This window comes from Hyperoodon ampullatus (assembly GCF_949752795.1).
Source record: "Hyperoodon ampullatus genome assembly, chromosome: 2".
Classification (NCBI taxonomy): Eukaryota; Metazoa; Chordata; class Mammalia; order Artiodactyla; family Ziphiidae; genus Hyperoodon; species Hyperoodon ampullatus.
Genome location: NC_136915.1, coordinates 15889234 through 15908601, shown reverse-complemented (window position 1 = coordinate 15908601; position 19368 = coordinate 15889234). Strand labels below are relative to the sequence as shown.

The following is a 19368-nucleotide window of genomic DNA, read 5'->3' as shown; positions in this document are numbered from 1 at the left end:
TTTTAAAGGTTTTTTGAGGAGGGGAGCGACATAATCAGACCTGGGGTTATGAGTGTGGGCTCTGGTCCCAGACTGCCTGGCTTTGAAAAAATTAGCTGTGTGGTCTCAGGCAGGTTACTTAACCGCTCTGTGCCTCAGTTTCCTCATCTGTAAAACAGAAATAACAGCACTGCCCTCATAGGGTTGTAAGGAGGATTAAATGAGAAAATACAGGTAATGCATTTTGAATAGCAAGGCTTCCTTTCAATCTTATTTTCTTCAATTAAACAGTTCAAATGTCACTTCTTTCACAAAGCTTTCCTTCATGCTTTTATCTCTTAGCTTCCAGGAGGGACACACCAGCTTCTCGTGGTCTTCTTCCCTCCTCCTAGGTCACTACTCCTTCTCAGGCTCCTTGCTGGTTCCTCTTTCTCTTCTTGACCTCTTCTCTCTACGTTGATCTCCTAAGTGAGCTCACCTAGGTGTCTCGTGCTTTTAAGTACCTCAAAATATCATTTATTAGCTGACAGGTCTCATAAATTTATCACCAACTCCAAACTTTCATATCTGATTACTTGACATCTCTATTTAAATCTCCAAAAGACATCTCAAACATAACTTGCCCCAAACTGTTACCAGCTCCTCCCCCTAAAAACACCTAAACCCCTGCTCCTCCCCCTACAATCTCCCACAGATCAATAAATGGTAAATCCTTCCAGTGCTGATGACGCTAAAAATCTTAGCATCATCCGACTCCTTTCTTCTTCTCATGCCCACTAAGCATCTGCGTCTCTCTGCTGTGTGACCTTGGTTTTACCTCCCCGGGCCTCTGAGGAGTAAACGAGTTATCATTTGTAAAGTGCGTAACAACATCCATCCCATAGAAAGCCTCATTATATGTGCTTTTGAAATAAATAAAAAATGCCTTCAATACAGAAAGAGCTTTCTAACGGCCCTAGTCCCCCTACAGTCCGTTCAGAACACAGCAATCTCCTGACCCTTTGAAAGGCCAGGCCAGATCCTGTCACTGCTCTGCACCTCTTTGACCTCAGCTCCTGGGGCTCTCCCCTTGCTCAGTCTGGGCCAGCCACCTCTGCCTCCTTGTGCCACCAACACACCAGGGACTGTCCCCATCGGATCTTCGCCCCTGCTGTTCCTTGTGCCTCCCTCTGATCAAATGTTAGTTCTCTGCTGGCCCCACTTTGCTAATCTGCCTACCCGTTCCCTCACTCTGATTTTTCCTCCCCATCTCTATTTTTACTTAGTAGCTGGTTGTCTCCCCTCCCCCGGTTCAAACTCTGCAACAACACGGATGGTCTTGTTCATTGCTCTATCCATAGAGCCTAGAACAGTGCTTGGTACACAGTAGATGCTCAATAAATACTTACCAAGTGAAAATTCCGAAGTGCCACACCCTTTTCTGAATTCCCGTAATACAGGTCTGAATCATTCTTGTGGTACTTACCTGTATCGTTTTTTTATGCCGGTGGCAGCTTTTACCTGACTATGAGCTACCTGAAGACGGGGGCCTAGGACATGGCCTGGCTCATGGTGCTCATTCCTGTCCTTTGTGCAACACTTTACAGTTTACAATCCCCTCACGGGTGACCTGATTTGAATCTCACAAAAGAGAGAGAGAGCGAACTAGGGAAGGCAGTTATTATTAGCAGGGTTAGCATCCCAGGCCTCCTGCCTTCTAGACCAATCTTAACAAATATTTGTTAAATGAAGAGAAAAAAAATTTCTGAGTCACTCTGTGGAATGAGGCAGCCCCACTCGGCAAATGGGAGGGCTCTCTGTAGCAAATGTAAAAATACTCTTAACACCTAACATCTATCGCGCCGGGTTTTCTCATTTCTACCTGTGTGGTCCTCACAGCATTCCCGTAGCAGGTAGCTGTGAGAGCATCTTTATGTCCTGTCCTGTTCACCTCTGTTATCTTTGGTGCCTCAAACAAGGCCTGGTATGTGGTAGGTGCTCAGTGAGTAATGTGGGCCGAGGCTCCTTTTCTAGAGATCGGGCCCAGGTGCGGCGACTTGTTCCAGGTCCCACACGGAGCAAGTGGCAGCGCTGGGATTCCATCTCAGGTTCACTCACTACTCTATCTCTCCGGGATGGGCCTGCCCCGCGGGCCGCACCAGTTCCGGGTGCGCCGTAGGAGCGAGCGCGTGCACCGGGTGGGGCGGGGAGGGACTGACCCCTCCTAGACCCAGCGCCTTCCGCATCCCCGCCCGGAGGCCGACGGGCACCGTCCCTGTGCCGCCCCGCGCTGCTGCACCCACAGGGCCGGGCGTTGGGTCTAGCTGCGGGTAGCAGGTACTCCCCCGGCCCAGGCTCCTGCCTCCAACCCTCATCCCGACCCCGCGCCCCGAGCCCTGGGGCGGCCCACCCATCCTGCGGCCGCCGCGCCGCGCCCCGCCCCGCTCCGCCCGCAGTCCCCGCCCCTCACTTCCCCGTTCGGCGCTCCTCCCCCCGTGCCGCGCTCCATACTTGGCGATCGCTGCGGCCCTGCGTGCTCATTGGCCGAGAGCCGGCTGCGTAGGGGGCGGGCCCGGGCCGGGCCGGGGCGGGGAAGGAAGGTGGCGGCGGCCCGTCGCGGGAGGAGGGAGGTGCTGACCCGGATGTTCACTCCTGGGCACCCGGGGAAGTGGAAGCGCCGGGCCCTGCTGCGGGGGGGAGAGCCACAGACGCCGGGACCGGGACCGCCGCCGCCGCCGCCACAATGGTAAAGGCCCGACGTCCCCCTCCCCCAGGTCCGGGGGCCCTGCCGGAGCTCGCGTCCCCCTTCCCCCATCCACCCCCGGCCCGCGAAGGGTGGGTTCCCCCGGGTGGGGGAGGGGCGGGGTCCCGGAGCCCAGGTAGACACCATCCCTGACCGCTCAGGAGGGAGCGGGAGCTTGGGTGGGCAGGGACCCTGCCTCCCGTTCCCAACCCCCGCCCTTGGCTCCAGCTGGGCTCCCACACTCCCCCTCTGGGGCCAGGCTAGTCTCCCGCGTAGCCCAGGCTAGACCCTCCTGGACCCGTGGTCCAGGCCAGGCACCCCCTCCGGGGACCCAGGCGTAGTCCCCCTTTCTCCTCCCCATGGCCCGGGCTAGGTCCCCAGCCCCAGCCCCTACGGCCCAGGCTAGGCCGTCGTTTCTTCCTCCCAGAGTCCAGGCTAGGCCTCTGTCCCCCACCTCCCCCCTTCTCCATGACCTCAGTCCGGACCCCTCGTTAGCCCCTTATCCATGGCTTCAACCCGCATTTGTTCTCCTGTTCTACATGGCTTCAGCGTGAATCTTTTCTTCTCTCCATGGTCTTAAGTCTGGACCCCCCTCCTCCGCCCCTGGCCCCCGCCTGGACGTCACTCCCTTCCCCCCACTCCCTGGTCCGTTTCCCAGGACTTCTCACCACTCTCGGCGTAGCCTGCGTCAGCCTCACTTTGTCCGGGGCTTTACCCTCCCTCCGGGGCCCGGCTCCCTGCCCTGCCCCTGACCCAGGTGGTCCCCTCCCCTCTACCTAGGGCGAACCTTCTTTGCCGCCCCTGGGAAGTGAGAGCAGCTCCCCAGCCCGGCTGGGGATGGGGGTCCCGAGGCTGTGCCTTCTCAAGTTGGAGCGGTGCCCCTTCTAGGAGGTCGTCTGGGAGCGAGCGAGGGCAGGGCGGGCATCCGTATGCCCGGAAGGCAGCGCGGCGCTCTGCGGGCGCTTCCCGCGGCCGCCGCCTGGGTGCCGCGGGGTGCGGTGCTGGCGGAGCGTCCTGCTGGGACCCGCGGCGCCGGGGCGTGTGCGGGAGCCGAGGGATGAGGATGGGGGAGCCGCGGGACGGGGATGAACGCACAGTCGCCCTTGTGAGGCCGCTGCCGTTGGGAGGCCCCCGGGCCCCGAGGCCAACAGACGGCCCGGACACAATGTACCCCAGCAGGCGCAGCCTCCCTTTCCCCCTCAACTGTCAACTCGTGAGGGTTGGAACTGCTGATTATGGAGGTGCCTCGGATCAGGTGAGCCAGACTCCGAGGGGGAGAGCTCGCTGCAGTCGTGCTGTTTGTTTTGGTAATGAAGGCAGGTGCTCTGGCGGTGCTCTGACTGGCCCGAGGTTTCACCTAGGCCCCGACCAGTGAGACCGCCCTCCCTCCACTTTGGAACCTTCTGCAGGGCAGGCCCAGCACCCAGGTTGGAAGGACCAGAGGGCTTCTGCCTCACGTGGCCAAGGCGTCTTTGGAGAGTGGACTGAGATTAAGGGTGGCTACCTGCTCCTCTGGCCCGGTGCTGGCAGATGTTTGCATGTGGACTTGGGGCCCCAAAGAGTTTTGGGGCTCTAGGTGCCTTGTTTAAGGAAGGGATGTTGCTTCTGAACTAGGGTGACTAATTCAGAGTGGCTGAGTTTTTTCCTCATGCCTTCCTGTATGTTGATGAAAAGCGTGGCCATTGTTCTCGGACTTCTTCGATAGCAGTCCCAGGCCTGGGTGGGGAAGGACTTCTCCAGGACAGTTTTGGGTGAGGACTTGGAGTGAGGTTTTGCAAGTTTGCTGTCAGGACAAAAGCAGGGGAGGATGGTTGGGATGGCCAGGTGGGGCTGCTCAAGGCAGCATCTCTGGCAGTGGCAGGGGACGTGGGGGGAGCATCTTGCCTTGGCCCTCAGTGCCTGAGTCTCCAGACATGATGCGAAAATGCCTGTAATGACCCAGAAGGAACAGGATGATACATGAGGCTTCTCAGGAGTCCTGTATTTGGGTCTTAACCTGGATAATCTGTAAGGACTGTGAAAGGGGTGGAGGAAAAAGGCTAACTTTTCTGTGGGGAGTAGGAGCTGGTGGGGGGCGGGTGGCTACTAGATGCCAGACACTGTGCTCTGTGCTCCACTTACTTAATCCACACAGAACCCTTTGAGGGATGCTGTGTATTACCATTTTACAGGTGAAGAAGCTGAGGCTCAGGGCATGGAGGAACTTTCTCAGGATGTTGCTTAGTTGACGGGAGCACATCTGATAGGCTCTAAACTGCATCCTTTCCATCGTCCCAGGCTGCTTATGCGTTGTTGGGGATGCAGGCTTATTTAACGTGAGCCCTTTGAGGGCAGAGGTTTTTGTCTTTTGTTTTGCCTGTCTGTATCCCTGGGGCCTAGAACAGTACCTGGCACTGAAGGAAATAGCTTGGGGTGTGTCTTGAACTTAGCCACTTGGATTTCATACTCATTCTCTCAAAAGCTAGTTCTCAGTATCCCCTAGGCTTATAGGTAATTTCTGACTGCTTATTGTTCAGTTTATCCCCTACTTGAATATTCTGACTAAGAAACCAGCGTCGACAGTCGGAGTAGGACAGACGTGGTGGTGTGGGGTTGCGTAATAGGTAAATGTATTAAAACCACTGTGGTTTTATTCTCAGTAGGGTTGATGGTAGAGAAACCAGCTAGATCTCAGTTATCCATGGAGGCAAATAGCAGTTTGAGAGTCTAAAGTGCACTGGACTTTGGAGAAAATTCCGTGATTTCCGTTGGCATCAGTTACGAATGCATAAGCAAGTGGAATTTACTTGCATTCTCTTAGCAGGTAATGATCTCCCACTATCTGTAAGTGCTTTATAGTTTCAAAGCACTTTTCCTTACCCAGCTCTAGCATCTGATTTAGGAATTATTGTCCTAATTTAGAGTTATGATTCTGGTGCTGGATGGTGGGGCTGTAGCATGCAGGGATGGGCTGGGCCCCCCTCATGAGTTGTCCCTCCAGCTCCCAGATGGTTTGGCCTGACAAGATATGATAGGAGAAGGCTGTTATGTTGTTACAAGGTGGAACAATACAGTTGGTGTCTTGGCTGGTCTCCTGGTGTAGACCTCCTGGTGTAGGTCTAGCTCCACTCAGACCCCACATGTATATACAGCCTTGTTTATTTAAACCCAACTGGCTGCTCTTTGGTGGAATGCTTGAAAAAAGTAGCCAACGATCCATAGCTTGAGATTAAAGAGATGCTAAATCATATGTTTGTTTGTTTTAGTAAATTTATTTTAGCTTTGGCTGTTTTGCATCTTTTTTTGCTGCGCACTGGCTTTTTCTCTAGTCGCAGCAAGCAGGGGCTACTCTTTGTTGGGGTGCATGGGCTTCTCATTGCGGTGGCTTCTCTTGTTGCGGAGCACGGGCTCTAGGCGCAGGGACTTCAGTAGTTGTGGCATGCGGGCTCAGTAGTTGTGGCTCGCGGGCTCTAGAGCACAGGCTCAGTAGTTGTGGCGCACAGGCTTAGTTGCAGGATGTGGGATCTTCCTGGACCAGGGCTCGAACCTGTGTCCCCTGCATTGGCAGGAGGATTCTTAACCACTGAGCCACCAGGGAAGCCCTAAATCGTATGTTTGAAAGCAGATATTCCTATTTATAACTCAGAAGTCCTGTTCTTCTTTTACATTCCTTGGGGGAGGGGAGAGGACAGATGACTGACAGCACAGGGAAATGGTGGCTGGGCAGGTACTTTGAACATTGAGACTCCTGCTTCCCAGGCTGCGAAACTCTTGGCATTAGGCAAAGACAGTGGTGTGTGAGGAGTCGCTTGAAGCTCACGGGTGTATTTATGAAGTGCCTTCTCTGTGCTGCTCTATGTGCTCAGGACAAGGAAGCATGGTAAACAAGGCAAACAAGGGTCCACGCCTTCACAGCTTATGTTGCCTGGCAGGGAGGCGTGTCACTCTTACCTACAGTTAAAGGAAGCAGAGCCTTGTTTAATGTAACTGCAAGCACACTTGGATGAGATAACGCAGGAGACTTCAGAGAAAGTTGGGGCTTGTGCCCGGCTTCAGCTCGGCCTTGAGGAGCCCGCCTGCCCTTGTTTGGCTGCCACCACCGAGGTGAATGGCGCTGCACACGTGGTCTGTCCCCTGCAGACCAGAAGCTCTCCCAGCCGGGAAGGTTTGTGCCGCAGAAGTCCTGCCCTTCTCACCTGGGTAGCTTCCATTGACTGAGGATCTACCGTCATCCAGAAACCTGAGGTAGGACTTAGGTTCTACCTCACCCCATGATCGATGCTCGAAAGGTTGAGTGGCTGGTGTGAGGGGCGGGCCTGGGACTTGGCTCTGGGTCCCCCTGACTCCTGTGCCGGAGGCTCAGAAACAGTGAGAAGTAGGGCTCACAGTGCAGGCTCTTGTCCCATCTCTCCCGGAGGCAGATCCCGTCAGTGAGAGTGGGGTGTGGAAGTCCAAAGGGTACAAGATCACCCACGTTAAGACCAGCGAGACTAATGCCATTTCCAAACTAAGGCTTTCAGAGATCAGCGCTCTGGTGTGAGGAGGTGGAGCCTTGCCCGCTGCCACGAGCTCCGGCATGCGAAGTTAGGACTTAGGAGCCAGACAGCCTTGGGCTAATAACAGTACCTCCTCATAAGGCTGTTATGAGGATTAAATGAGATAATAGTTGTCAAGTGCTTTGAACAGCGGCTGGCACGTAATTATACATGTAGTGACTATTATTATCACCATTTTACAGATGAGGTTCAAAGGGTAAGTGGATAGTCCCTCTGTAGCTCCTAAGTGGAGGAACTGGGTTTTCTGACTTGAGAGGTGGACCCATTTTCTCCACTGCTTACTGCCTGCTGAAGGAGTATTTGGAGTTTTCTTGGCTTTGGGCTGTGTCTTGAATGAAGAAAGTCCCTGATGGAGCCAGAGGCTCTCCTCCACCACAGAAGACGAGGCTCCCTGTGCTGTGGACACCGCGTGTTGCTGGAGCCTGATGCTGTATCTCAGGCTCTGGATGCCTCACCTGTGCCCGGTGGCGCCCCTTATGAACTGAGTCCTTGCCCTCTTCCGGGCTTGGAAGAAGAGGGACAGAGCCTGTGAGTTCCGTGAGGGCAGGGACCTTGTCTGTTGGGTTCCCACCAAACACCCAGCACCTTGCGCGGGCCGCCTGGCGCTTGGTAAGCACCTCATAGACGCTGGATGAGTGAGTGGTGAGCACTTCTGTCTTCTGCCTGCGCCACAGAACATGGGCTTTGGGGTTGGGCTGATCTGGCTTGGAGTCCTGTTTCTGCGACTCAGTGTGTGACCCGCAGCGAGGATCTTATTCTCCCTTGGCCTCGGTTTCTTGATGGGTAACGTGAGGATGGCATTTTATAGGGATACTGGGAGAAAGAAGTGAAAATTGTAATGTGCTTAACCCAGCGCTTGGCGCACAGTAAGTGGTAGCCAGGGTTATCATTTGTCTCACTCTGCATACCACAGAGTAAGGACACAAAGAGAAGCCATAATCCCTGTCCTCTAATCTGGAAGGGGAGGCAAGGTGCATCCAGAAAATGAAGTGCAGCGGGGAGGGAGGAGGGAAGGGAGAGCCTTCAGAAGGGCCACTCGTCCCATCCCTGCAGGCTCGCCTGCAGTGCACCGCCTCCACAGAGCCCTGCCCTGCTGACCACTCCAGCCTGCAGGCAGCCTTGGTGGGGGCTGGGTGTGAACCCGGGGAGACCTTGCCCCGGGGAGACCTTGCCCCGGCGGAGAGGATGGGGTGGGTGCAGGGGCCTGGAACAAGAGCAGAGGTCGGGGTGATGGTCAGCCTTGTGAGTTTGGGGACCATCGCAGAGTGGATGGCCAGTGAGGGAGCCTCAGTCTCAGGAGGGAGTTGTGGAGCGCCTGAGTTGCTAAGCTAGAGAGTTTGCATTTGATCTGGGACAGTGTGGAGCCAGTTAGATTTTTGACAGGGCAGGTAGAAATTTGAGGAGGCTGGCAGAGTTGTGGTATTTTAGGAAGAGTCATCTGGCGGTGCTGTGCAGCTGGGAGGGCCCTGGAGGGAGGCATTCACAGGCGCTAAGCCTGCGAGGTTCTAAGGGTCCTGGCCGCAGTGGGGATGGACAGGAAGGGGTGGGTGAGAAAGATAAAGATAGGAAGGCAGAGCCAGCCATTGTGATTTACCGCCTCTGGGCTGAGGGGGAAGCTTCTGCCCCCAGAGCTGCCCTGTTCAGGCATTTGGAGAGGATGCTTTATCATTGACCCAGCAACTATTTTTGGGCAGTTTAAATCCCAGATAGTGGTGCCTGCAAAGCCTTGATATGCTACTAATGCCCGAACGGGGATTTCAGTCTGGTTAGCCCAGTGACCCAGCCACCCAGCCCTCCCGCATGGGCGGGTGTCCCCGAGTCCCGCTCAGCTTGCGCCGCCTTCACGTCGCCCTCGTCACGCAGGCCCGCCTGCCTCCGGAGCCCGAGCTCTGGACGCTGGGAGCCTCTGCCGCTCACGTTTGTTCCATCAGGTCATTCATTCCGTGGACGCTCACGCAGCAGTCAGACCTATGAGAACACAGGTCTTCAGGTTAAATGGAGGAGACAAATGGCAGCAGGCAGGTCTGAGATTCTGCCCGACTTGGGCATCAATGCAGGGGCAGCAACACGTCCCTTCTCCCGGCTTCCTCCTGTTCCCGCCCCGCGGCTTTCGGACCGCTCTGGACACCTGTGAGAGGAGCCTTCGTCTGCAACTTTCTAGCGATACATTTCCAGTCTGGTAGTCCTATTTCTTCTAATGTAGCGACCCTGGCGTTCACACCCACCTGCCCCAGGGGGTTTATTGTGAGGATTGAGTGAGTTTGCATGTGGCAAGTGTAGACAGCGCCTGGTACTTTGTCGGTGCAGCAGGAGTGATTATTTTATTAACGTGGATGGTTGATAGATGGTGTTGTATTTAACCTCCCAGGCAGCCTGGATGCAAGTGGTAGTGGCCCCCAGCTCTGCTGAGACCCCGAGAGGCAGACTCCCTGGCCCACGGCTGGCGACCTGAAGGGCTTCCAGCCCAGTGCTTTCTGGCCGCGAAGCTCTTACCACACTGCAGATTGCAAGCGGTCGTTTCCACTGGCTCAGACCCCTAACTTCTCCACCCACTGCTAAACTGCTCCGCGAAGCTTCCTCTTCTAGCACTGAACTCAGCAGGACCCTTCTGAGTTAGAATTGTGGTTATTTAGTGGGATTTGGGCTTATTGCCTCAAAAGTTTCCATGAGATTTGGGCAGAGGACTTATTACGGTTACCAAGTGAACTATCTTTAGTTTAAAATGTTAGGGTTATGTAAAGATGGTTTTGCACATACTCTTTCTGCTGGGGTCAGTGACGAGCAGCCTCCCACCAAGTGCCCTCTTCCCTTGTCATTTGCAGCCCTGAGAGGCAGACAGACAGTTCAGGTCTGGCTTGCTCACATGTCATGCTGCTTCTTGAGGCTTCTTCATTCTGAGGCTTTGGCCCTGAAGGGGTATGTCTGAGTTCACATGGATGGGCTTCCTGCATGCAGTTTTTTTTTTTGTTTTTTGTTTTTTGTTTTTTGGGTTTTTTTGCGTTACGCGGGCCTCTCACTGCTGTGGCCTCTCCCCGTGCAGAGCACAGGCTCCGGACGCGCAGGCTCAGCGGCCATGGCTCACAGGCCCAGCCGCTCCGCGGCATGTGGGATCTTCCCGGACCGGGGCACGAACCCATGTCCCCTGCATCGGCAGGCAGACTCTCAACCACTGCGCCACCAGGGAAGCCCCTGCATGCAGTTTTATGCTCAGAAACTGAGAGGAGGAGTGCTTTATCCACCGCACACTCCTGGTGAAAAGTGATTTATGGTGCTGTGGCCACTGAAAGACCTGCTCTTGAATTTGTCTCTGTCTCACCTGTGGCTTTGTTTTTTGGTTTTTTTTTTTTTGCGGTACGTGGGCCTCTCACTGTTGTGGCCTCTTCCATTGCGGAGCACAGGCTCCGGACGTGCAGGCTCAGCGGCCATGGCTCATGGGCCTAGCTGCTCTGTGGCATGTGGAATCTTAGTTCCCTGACCAGGGATTGAACCCACGTCCCCAGCATTAGAAGTGCAGAGTCTTAACTGCTGGACCACCAGGGAAGTTCTTCTGTGAGAGTTTCTGATGTGTACTGTCCTTGCTTTCTTCTGTTTCCTCTTCCAGACAGCTCCTGTCTCGAAATCTCTTTCAGCCACAGGGGGTGTGGAGCCCTGGTAGTCCTGGGATTTGAGGCCTCTGACTTGGTCTTTTTTTTTTTTTTTTTTTTTAAGCACAAACATCATTTATTTTTTACTAAATGTGTATGTTTTATTTATTTATCTTTGGCTGCGTTGGGTCTTCGTTGCTGCGCGCAGGTATTCTCTAGTTGTGGCGAGCAGGGGCTACTCTTCGTTGCGGTGTGCAGGCTTGTCATTGCAGTGGCTTCCCTTGTTGTGGAGCACGGGCTCTAGGTGTGCGGGCTTCAGACGGGCTCAGTAGTTGTGGCTTGTGGCCTCTAGAGCACAGGCTCAGTAGTTGTGGCGCACGGGCTTAGTTGCTCTGCGGCATGTGGGATCTTCCTGGACCAGGGCTCGAATCCATGTCCCCTGCATTGGCAGGCGGATTCTTAACCACTGCACCACCAGGGAAGCCCTCGGACTTGGTCTTGAGGAACAGGAATTGGAGGTGCCCTGAGACAGCAGTCTTCCTCCCTTAGGTTATCGGGTCTCTCTCCTGGACTCTGTACAGTACCACCTCCCTTCTGCCTGTGTTCCTGTTGGATGCACAGTCACTCTCTGATTCTCTCAACCCCAGCTCTGTGAGGTCTGTTTCCTGCAGATAAGGAAACTGAAGCTCAGAAAGGTTTAGTAGCTTGCCTGAGGGCCCTGGCTAGTTAGTGGCAGAGTCAGCATTCTGATCCAGGTCCGTCCACTCATGCCTGTTGAACTCTGCTGTCCTGTTCCTCTCACGCATGGACCCACCAGGATGCTTATTTTACAGATGAGGAAACTGAGGTCAAGAGGTTCACCTATAGGTCCAGCCACGGAGGCTGAAGAAGTCTGGGTGTAGGTTAGAAGTTCGGAGGGTTTTTTGGTTCAGCTTGTTGAAAAGGGAAGCAGCTGGAACCTTTGGTCTGTTTCTAGAAAGATACCTGCTAAACCGTAGGGATGCACCTTGGCTTTCTGGGCAGCACTGTTGTTCTTGGCATACATCCTAGTCATTGTGACAGCCCCTCATTAACGAGACCATACAGGGTGTCCTGGACTTTTTCCTGTGAAGCCTGTCCCAGCCTGGGCACCACAGACAGTGTCAGGTTGCCCAGGAAGCTGAGGGGAAGGACCATACTGGCCGTTTGAATAGTCATATGACCTTGAGCAGCGTGAGCTGGTTACTCACGATGCCTGATACGTTCTGTCTCTCGTCCTCGGAGGGAAGACAGATGCTGCGTCCCCTGCTCAGAGCTGTGAGTACTGTCGCTGTGTTCCACTGTTCCTGGCCTGTGGGCCGTGGCTCCGTGGTGTTGAATTGATGAAGGTCTAGTAGGTCCTTGCTGAAGGTGAGTGCCCTCCCCCACACTGGGTTGAACCACACGAACTTGCTGTTTTCCTTGGTCAAAAATGGCTGAATATCAGCATTTCATGTGGTTCAGCCTAATACAGACCAAACTCTAGGGCAGGGCGATTCTGGAGTGAAGGTTTCTAGCAAATGTCCAGATCGCCTTTGGGACATGAGCCCTTGGCTACACCTGGCTTCTCAGGACATCAGTGTTGGGCTCCTAGGAGGTCTGTGTCACTTGATGTGGGCGTAACAGGAGTGAAGGAGCTGAGTGTGGGGTCTGACCCGGGGCTGGGTCGGTGCTCTCCCGCTGGCCGGGCCACTCCTGGTGCTGAAGCTGTTGGAGGGTCCGGCGGTGGCAGGACCAGGGCCTAGCGGGAACGGGGACCCTCGCTGCGCCGGCACTCACTGCAGCTCCGCCACGTGGCAGACGCTGAGCCCTTGGCCCGAAGTCACACACCTGGCCGTCCTTGGAGTTGAAGGAAGTCTTGATTCTAGAGTCCAGGACAGTGAAAGGCAGGTTTTGGAGCCTGACCGCCTGGGTCGCGGTCCGAACCTGCAGCCTTGGAGCTTCCTTCACTCTCTGCCTCAGTTTCCTTGTCTCACAGTGAAGTGGTGGGAATAAGAGGATCTATTTCTGATGGACTTAAGTAGGATTAAATGAGTTAATACATGTAAAGCCAGACACAGGAGGACGTTAACTACTTTTATTAACAGTACTGTGTTATTATCAGCAACATGGACTCTTGGCATGTTATTAGAGCCGAAAGAGACTTGAAATGTGCAAACTCCCTCTGCTTTGTGTTGGAAGGAGTTGGGACTGCGCGTCTGTGTCCGTCTCCCAGAGGAGGCATTGTCTCTCCTAGAGCTCACTGGAAACACACCCTGTTAGTACAGGCCTTGCAGAGCACGCACCTGCCTCTCCATGAGCAGGTTGCTTGAAATGGTGCTTTTGTTCTGGGTTACAATAAAAGTCACTCTTCTGGAAAATGGCTTAAGTTTTTTTTCTTTCTTGGCATGAGTGGCCAACCCTGGAGTGCCAGTTCCATACGGTGCGCAGCGCCTCTGAGGGGAGCAGGGAAGGGTGCTCATCAGTGAGCCTCATCCCCGCTCTCCCCCGCACCTGCCCTGCGTGTTCTGATCCATTTTCTCCTTTTCTGAAGGTGGCGTGTTTTCCCAGGGGCTCTCAGCCGCTGCTAACCAGGGTTGCGTTTGTGAACTGCTACAGACCCGCCAGAGTTCACTGCCTCAGGGGTTTCATGTTTTATTTTTAAGAACAGGTGTTTGATTTTAAGGTATGTAGAGTGTTGGGGTTTAGGGGTATAAGAAAGAGGCAGGATACAGTGGGGGAAGAAACGATTGTTGGAAGGCAGCCTGGTATAGTATAGTGGAGGAGACCCCTGGATCTGGCTGCTTAGGGACTGTGTGAGCTTGAACTACCTACTTCATCTCTCTGAGCCTCAACTTCCTCATCAGTGAAATGGATGTAATATCCTCCTCTTCACAGAGGATTAAATAAGAGTAATACCCATGAAATGCTGTAGCTCAGGCCTCATATGATGGCGCCTTATTATCTACAGGAATCTCATCATTTGTTTTGCAAATTAACGCCATTCCATAGGGAAGAGAATTGGATTGACTAAAAACCCCTGTATTAAGGAATACTGTAAATCAAATGCGGGTGTCATGATGACACTAAGGAGAGGCCCTGACCACCAGCTTCCCAGGGGCTCGCTCTTGGGCCGCTCCTGTACACAGAGCAGGCGTCTGCACGTTGGCGTAGAGGGTTTATCACGCAGGGGGACTTGCATGGCATCAGCCTGTCTGTGCTGAACCTTACAAGTGCCGTCTCATGTCATCTTTCTCATTGCCCTGGTCATGCCCCCATTTTGCAGTTGTGAAAATGGAGGGCTAAGAGGTTAAAGTGAATCTTGTAGAGGATCACACTGCTAGTAAGGGGCAGGGTGGCCTTTAAACTCGATCCTTCTGATTCCAAAATCCAGCCCTCAGTACACCCTGGAGGCTGGTCCAAGGGTGCATTTTCATGTATAGAGGAAAGTAGGAGTACTTTCCTCTGAACATCTAGCGAATGTCCTTTAGTACTTTTTAAATTCTTTGCCACTCAAAGCAGACTGTTAGGTGACTGCTCCTAGTTTGGCTTAGGTGCCTTGGAGCCCATCTGAAGATGCGGGAGAGTAAGCACGCAGTCGTTGCAGTTCTTCGTTTACAAGGAAGCCTCATGTTCCGCATAGAAACTTCTAACCCACGTCAGGTGTGGAATTGCTTTTGAGGCCTCGGGCACTGTTATAGTCTTTATTCCTCCCTGCACCACCTCCTCTGCTCTGTGCACATCCAGACGGACTCTGAAATAATGTAGCTGTCGGTGAGCAAGCTAGCATTCGAACTCGGGACCAGCTCCATGCCCTGGCTGTGTCACACTGCAGCTGGGGCCGGAAATGAGCAGTGAGGCAGTGGTTGCTGCTCTCCTAGATAACTAGTGGGTAAGTGATTATTCCAACCCGAAGAGGTAAAACCATACAGAGGTACTGAACAAGGTTCCTGTCCTCAGAGAGGTTAGAGTGCCGGGCTGTGGGTGTCAGCATCTGTCCACAAGATGGGCAGGGTCTCCACGTCCTTGGGTCAGGGCAGCCTCTATTACTTGTCATCTCGTTTGGCACTAGGTGATGTTCCTGGGAAATAGGTCCAATCTTCCCAATTTCTTAACTACCTCGATTTCTTCGTTCTTTCCTTTAAATAACCTTCTCCAGAGGCATTTATCTAACTGCTAGCTAGAATTCTCTTGTCCTTTTGCCTCCCATAAAGCTGGCTTTATAGGGCTTTTGTGTTGATGGACTATGGGTTTCTTTTTTTTTTTTTTTTTTTTTTTGTGGTACGCGGGCCTCCCACTGTTGTGGCCTCTCCCGTTGCGGAGCACAGGCTCCGGACACCCAGGCTCAGCGGCCATGGCTCACGGGCCCAGCCGCTCCACGGCATGTGGGATCTTCCCAGACCGGGGCACGAACCTGTGTCCCCTGCATCGGCAGGCAGACTCTCAACTACTGCGCCACCAGGGAAGCCCTCCTTTTTTTTTTTTAATTGAAGTATAATTGACAACACTGTATTAGTTTCAAGTGTACGACATAATGATTCAACATTTGCATATGATGGACTGTGGTTTCTGAGCTTGCTGAATTCCAGATGGAGAGCACACAAAAGCATCGTGGGAATTTTCCCCCAGATCCTGCTTTTATTTTGATTCCGTGGGATCTGTTTGGTACATATTGATTGTCGAGGAAGCATTTCTTGAGATAACAGACAAGAACTGGTTGCTGTGGTCCCCAAGGAAGGGCCCTCCCATCATGTGCCTAATTGGCAGAACATGGACATATAAATAGTGTTGGACCTTTGTGTGGTGAGCTCAGAGTGCTCTGTGAGGCTTCAGTCTTACTCCAGCATCCTTGTGTGGCATTGGATTAACCGCTAAAATTCTGTGAGTTGAATTCCATTACATGCCAGAGTCTCTAAGGAAAGGGAAAAAAAAATGATCTCTAAGCCTCAGGTGATGGGCTGCGTATTGGAACAAGTACAGCTAGATTCCAAATCAGCTGAAGCATTCAGCAGGCCCTCCAAGTCAATAAGGAAAGGGTGGCAGTACATCTGTTACTACATACTTTACTTAGCACTTTACATGCATTATCCTGTTTAGTTTCCAGAATTCTCCTAAGAATGAGGTCTTACGAATTTAGGACTTTATGTAAATTTGAAGATTTTACAAAGATTGCTAGTAAGTGGCAGAGCCAGGACTTGAACCCAGCTGCTCTGACGTTATAGCCTTTGCCCTTCACCTCTGCTGTGTCATGGCATTTCACCACTCACACGGGGCTTGTGGTTTGTCCGGATCCCACAGCGAATCACCAGGCAGCTGAGACTAGGATCCTCTGTCTAACACTCTAGAATCTGGACGCCACACTCTGGAGTAGGCCATTGTCTTTTCCGCCACATAAACTCAGGCCCATTTTTATTTTATTTTATTTTATTTTATTTTTTTGCCACACTTCGAGGCTTGTGGGATCTTAGTTCCCCGACCAGGGATTGAACCCAGGCCCTCAGCAGTGAAAGCACAGAGTCCTAACCGCTGGACCATCAGGGAATTCCCTGAAAACTCATCTTTGAACGTGCTTCTCCAGTAACGCATTAGAGAGACCACGCTTTCCAGCATGACCTGGTGAGGGAGCATCATGGCGGCTGGGTTGACCAATGCAGAAAGCCATACCCTGAGTTAAAGAAATCTGGGGACAGGTCTAGATTCAAACCCAGGTCCTTTTGGGAGTTCCTGCAATGTACACAGGAGACATGAATGGCAGTGATAGAATGCTGAGGAAAGTGGCTGTTCAGCAGTAGGTTGAAACGGCGGTGTGTTTGTTCAATGGGATGAGGTGCAGCTGTTCAGATGTGAAATAGGAGCACCGTGTGGCAGTGTGGGAGAGTGCGGAGTGGTGCAGGACGCTGCTCAGTCTCTCCTGTCCTCAGACTCTGCAAAATGTTCACGTCCGAAAACCTACCTCTTGGGGTTGTTGTGAGGATCAAAAAGTGAGCCATTTGTAAGCCCTTTACTGTGCTCTCTGTTCCTTGCAGTGGATATCTGTCTATATCTTTATCTACACACACAAACACGCACGCACGCACACACACACACACGTACGTGTGTTGTATGTATTTGTCTCCCCTCCTTTTGAGTCACTTCCTTAAGATAACTCCTCAGGAGTGGGATTGTGGGGCTAAAGAGAACAAGTGTTTTTCTCTCCACACATTCTTCCCGTCACTTTGCTCTAACAAGCGCTGTAGCCTGTACCTCACCGGTGTCCCCCAGGGCCCTCTGATCTGGCCCCACTCTCCCTGCCTGGCAAACTTCGCTTCTTCAGTCTGGCTCACTGTTCTGACCAAGTAGAGAGAGCTCCTTGCTTTCCTGCAAAAACGTCCTAAGAGAGAAACTTTGTCATGACCACAAGCAGAAAACCAGTATTAATTGCCATGAGTAGAAAGTACACATTGAAATAAACTTAGCTAACTGTTGATGATAAAAGATGCTCATCTGTGGACCACGTGAGACCGTCTGGTGACCCCCAGTGTCTGGCTCGTTCCTGTCTCTGGGCCTCAGAAGAACCTGGGGAAGGGAAGATGATGGCTGTAAGGGGTGTGTGCTGGTGCCTTGAAGAAGGGGTCTGGCTGAGGAGAGTCAAGGCAGGGACCCCAAGGGAGAGGTGTTTTGTTGGAGCCAAGATGAGAGGACGCCTTTGCCAGGAGGACAAGGGGCGGGTATAGACATGGCAGTAGAGAGAACAGCATGTGCCAGACGCAGACGTCATGTTCAGGGCAACCAACAGTAATTTAAACTTGTGGGAGCCAAAAGAGTGGGAGAGCTTGATGTGACTGGGCAGGGAGACAGGGCCACCTCGCAAAGGAAGTCCCACGCCAGGATGGAGGCTCCGATTTCGATTTTGCCCTTGTCCATTTCAGCACCCTCTCCATGGCCCGACCAGACTGACAACACAGCCTTTACCCAGGCAGCCCAGCAGTTGGCTTTCTTTCCTTGGGTATTATTTGCTGTCAGTTCACTGCCCGTCCCCGTCCCCTGTCCCCCCCTGCCACCTTTCTTTGTCATTATTTGCTGAGTGTCTCTTGTGTGCCATGCTCTGTGCCAGGTCCTGCGACACTGGACTGAAGAAAAGGCAGTCCCTGCCTCAAGCTGCTCACAGCCTAGGGGAGGAGGTGTGTGGCATACTAGTTGGGCGTGAGCACCAGTGGCAGGGACCCGGGGAAGCTTCCTGACCTCGTTCCCTGATGTAAGGGATCCCTTTGGAATCTGACGTTATTAAAAGCAAGTTTGCAGTGTTTTCTCTTTGTTATAGAAGTAATGTATTCGGGGACTTACTTCCCTGGCGGCCCAGTGGTTAGGACTTGGTGCTTTCACTGCCTTGGGCCCGGGTTCAGTCCCTGGTCGGGGAACTAAGGTCCCGTAAGCCGCATGGCGCGGCCAGTAAATAAATAAATGAGTAATGTGTTCATTATAGAAAAGTTGGAAAATATAGAAAGAAGAAAAAAAATTTGCCCATAATCTTACCCTGCCAGCAGGTACTGTTTACTTTTTGGTATATTGCTTTAGCAGCTTTGTGTCTATATAGTTTAAACGTTTTTCATGTGATTGAGTTCATATTGTCTATGCTATTTTTATATCCTGGTTTTTTTCACAAGAATTTTCTTGTTATAAACCCTTCGAGAACATTTTAAATGACTAATACATCAACTGGTCGATACTGTTACTTACCATTCCCCTGAAGTTGGACAAGCAGACGTTTCTGATTTTTCTCTGTATGTTGTACTGTTCTGAGGGTCTTTGTGCAGCACTTTTTGTTCTTTTTCCTACTCTTATTGATTATTGATTGTTATGACTGCTCCTGTAGCTTGTATCTGGAGGTGTGAACCTGCTCTCCCTGCCTGTGTGTATACAGTCTGTTCTTGTTGCTCTGGGTTGTCATTCTGTAAAGTCACCACGAACACTGAGTTAGCAAATCCTGAACCATTATTCCTAGGGGAACATGGTAAGGTTCCTGGGATGCTCTGGTGACAACATTTTTATCATCTGATTAATACATAACCGGAAAAGACAAATACCGCATAGTATCACTTATATGTGGAATCTTTAAAAAAACGTCAAACTCATAGAAACAGAGTAGAAAATTGGTTGCCATGGGTCAGGAAATTAGGGAGGGGTTGGTAAAAGTATGTGAATTTTCAGCTCTAAGATGAGTAAGATCTGAGGATCTAATGTGAAACATGAGGGAAAAAAAAGACATTGTTTTATGTGTGTTTCTGCTTAAGGACACCTTACTTCATACATATTGTTGATTCATCAGCCATGGCCGACAGCTCTGTAACTCAAGTCTGAACGCAGCTTGTCCAGCACGTGTTTTCTCCGTAAGTGCATCGCAGCCCTCTGCTGCTTGGGACGCTGGGCATCACTGCGCTGGGGGCCGTTTTTTTTTTTTTTTTTGCGGTACGCGGGCCTCTCACTGTTGTGGCCTCTCCCATTGCGGAGCACAGGCTCCGGACGCGCAGGCTCAGCGGCCATGGCTCACGGGCCCAGCCGCTCCGCGGCACGT

General features: G+C 52.5%; 1 protein-coding gene across 2 annotated transcripts in view; it reads left to right on the top strand.

The window, feature by feature from the left end:
• The first annotated feature begins 2626 nt into the window (after positions 1–2626).
• The window catches only part of CAPZB (capping actin protein of muscle Z-line subunit beta), a 138627-nt gene continuing 121885 nt past the window's right edge, over positions 2627–19368 (top strand). For both annotated transcript variants that reach the window (XM_079698373.1, XM_079698372.1), the window contains exon 1: positions 2627–2704. In XM_079698373.1, the coding sequence (XP_079554499.1) occupies positions 2702–2704 (3 nt within the window). In that variant the 5' untranslated portion in view covers positions 2627–2701. The remainder of the gene's footprint in view (positions 2705–19368) is intronic.